The following is a 2,187-nucleotide window of genomic DNA, read 5'->3' as shown; positions in this document are numbered from 1 at the left end:
AGCCGATTAGAGGTTCCACCCAAAAATGAAGCAAAGAATAAGAATAATATGATGTAATGCAAATAGCACTTGCCTAAAGCATTAGATGATTAGAAACAGGCTATATGCAGAGCAAATTAACTCCATTTTTTTTGGTTAATCTAAGTCACTTTAATTTAACTGCCCTTTCAAAAAGCTTATGAACAGACCAAAATGTTTTGGCATTCAAGGAAGAAATGCCAATTCCGAGGTTCATTTTATAATTTTAGCCATAGCATCATCTCAAATTTTGCCATCACGAAAAGCTAGAAAATTATTCTTAAACTTGTCTCCAACATTAATGATTACAACAATAATATATCAAGCACACTAAGAAATTCTTCTTCCCCACAACTTCACTATCTTTAGAGGAACCAAATCTTACACAAAATGCAACTTCAATTAGACTACCAATAACACAAGAAGGTAAACACCTCTTCCACTATAATCGTCAGTACATTAACTAAGCATATACATAATCAAGTTTCCGTCCATCCATCAGTTTTCAGTTATCTAAGCTAAATTCAATTATTGATTCCCCTGACCTCAAATCAAACCCTCAAAAGCTGCATCTTGTTGGCAAAAGCAATGGCGATCCAATCGGGCTGGGCCACGGACCACTGCAACTGATTAATCTCAGAAGCAGCAGAATACACAGACATTGGATCAATCCCATTAGGTCCAGCCACAGTAGGCAATTCCCAAATCAGAGCCTGAGCATCATCCCCAGCAGAACAAATGTGCCTAGAACTCTGCGGAGCCCAAGCAATTGCACTCACACTCCCACGGTGCCTCTCTAACTCCGCCACTGGCATCGTCGGAGACCTAATATCCAATATCACAACTTTATTACTGTCCATCAAGATGGTCGCCATGTACCTCAAATCCTGCTTGTTCCACGCCAAACGCAGCAATGGCGTATCGGGCTGGGGGCTCTCGTAGATGATGGTGGAGTGCTCCTTATCCCTCAAATCGAAGATTCGAACAGATCCATCAGCGGAGACTGAAGCGAAGACACGGGCTTCACCCCAAGCAATGTCGTAAACCTCTTTATCGTGCGCAATGAGCTGCGTTTCAACGACGCCCTTTTCGATGTCCCAGATTGTGCAGGTGGTGTCGATGCTTGAGGTTCCGATGCGTTTGGGATCGATGTCGTTCCAATCGAAGGAGGTGAGAGGGGCGCAAAACTCGCTGGTCTTGCTGTTGTTGAAGAGGGAGAGGGCCTCGACGGAGGATTCGCGGACCTCCCAGAGGCGGAGGTAGTCACCGGAGGTGGCGAGGAGGTCGACGGCGGAGTGGCGGAGAAGGGAGGAGGGGGTGGAGGGGTGGAACATGAGCTTTGTGGGAGGGTAAGGGTGGTCGAAGGAGAGAGAAGGGTTGGGCCTTAGGGTTAGGGTTTCGGGGTTGAAGGAGAGGATGTCAACGCGGTTTGTGTATTCTTCGATGAAGCTTCCGACGGCGATGCGTTGGTGGTTGGAAGAAGTGGAAGAGGAGGAGAGGGCCATGGCGTACAGAGGGTAAGTGGAGTCATAGGTAGCGGAGTTATCGGATCGGAGCTGGGATTCTTGGGAGGAGTTGTCCATTTTCTCGGGAAAGTGAGGGAAAATTGAAGGGGTGTTTGTTTTTCAGGTTCAGATGTGTGTTTGTAAGGACTGAGTGGCAACCGAAAAGTTAGGTGGTTCAGGAGAGTGGAAAATTCAGTGAGTCAAGGCCACCGCTCAAGACTGGAGAAGACGAAAATTAAATCTCAATATTATAATGATGGGGTGAAGACGAAGAAAACAGGGTGAATCATGTGAATCATCAACTTGCAGTATTCATTCTCATTCAATTCTTACTCGTCAAAGTCTTCATCACCAGCGGGAGAAAAAAACCAAAGCTTTTATTAATTGTTATTGTTGTGATAAGTGTGAAGTGCATCTAAGGTGGATGTCTTCGATGACCATTTCTCTATATTATTGAGAAGAAGCATGTTACACATACAAATTTTTTTGATTTACAAGTCTTACAAGTTGCTACACATACGAGCCTTGCGTTATTCAATTTCCAAAGCGCTACACTCACCATGTATTATGAACGACTCTTTTTCTTCTTCTTTTTTCTTCTTCCTCTTCCTCTTCCTCTTTCTCTTCTTCCTCTTCTTCCTCTTTCTCTTCCTCCATGTATTTT

The 2,187-nt window shown here is 44.3% G+C and overlaps 1 protein-coding gene across 1 annotated transcript; it reads right to left on the bottom strand.

Moving 5' to 3' along the window:
- Positions 1 to 337: 337 nt before the first annotated feature.
- LOC130957916 (protein TRANSPARENT TESTA GLABRA 1) lies at positions 338 to 1,906 on the bottom strand. Its single transcript, XM_057884764.1, has one exon. It carries the CDS (start codon positions 1,599 to 1,601, stop codon positions 570 to 572), a length of 1,032 nt encoding a protein of 343 aa, XP_057740747.1. The 5' UTR covers positions 1,602 to 1,906; the 3' UTR covers positions 338 to 569.
- Positions 1,907 to 2,187: the final 281 nt, after the last annotated feature.

The sequence above is a fragment of the Arachis stenosperma genome, chromosome 10 (assembly GCF_014773155.1).
Source record: "Arachis stenosperma cultivar V10309 chromosome 10, arast.V10309.gnm1.PFL2, whole genome shotgun sequence".
Classification (NCBI taxonomy): domain Eukaryota; kingdom Viridiplantae; phylum Streptophyta; class Magnoliopsida; order Fabales; family Fabaceae; genus Arachis; species Arachis stenosperma.
This window is presented reverse-complemented; position numbering and strand designations above follow the sequence as displayed.

Bases quoted from the DNA above. Each gene is read 5' to 3' on its own strand.
- LOC130957916 (XM_057884764.1), bottom strand. From the start codon at position 1,601: ATGGACAACTCCTCCCAAGAATCCCAGCTCCGATCCGATAACTCCGCT.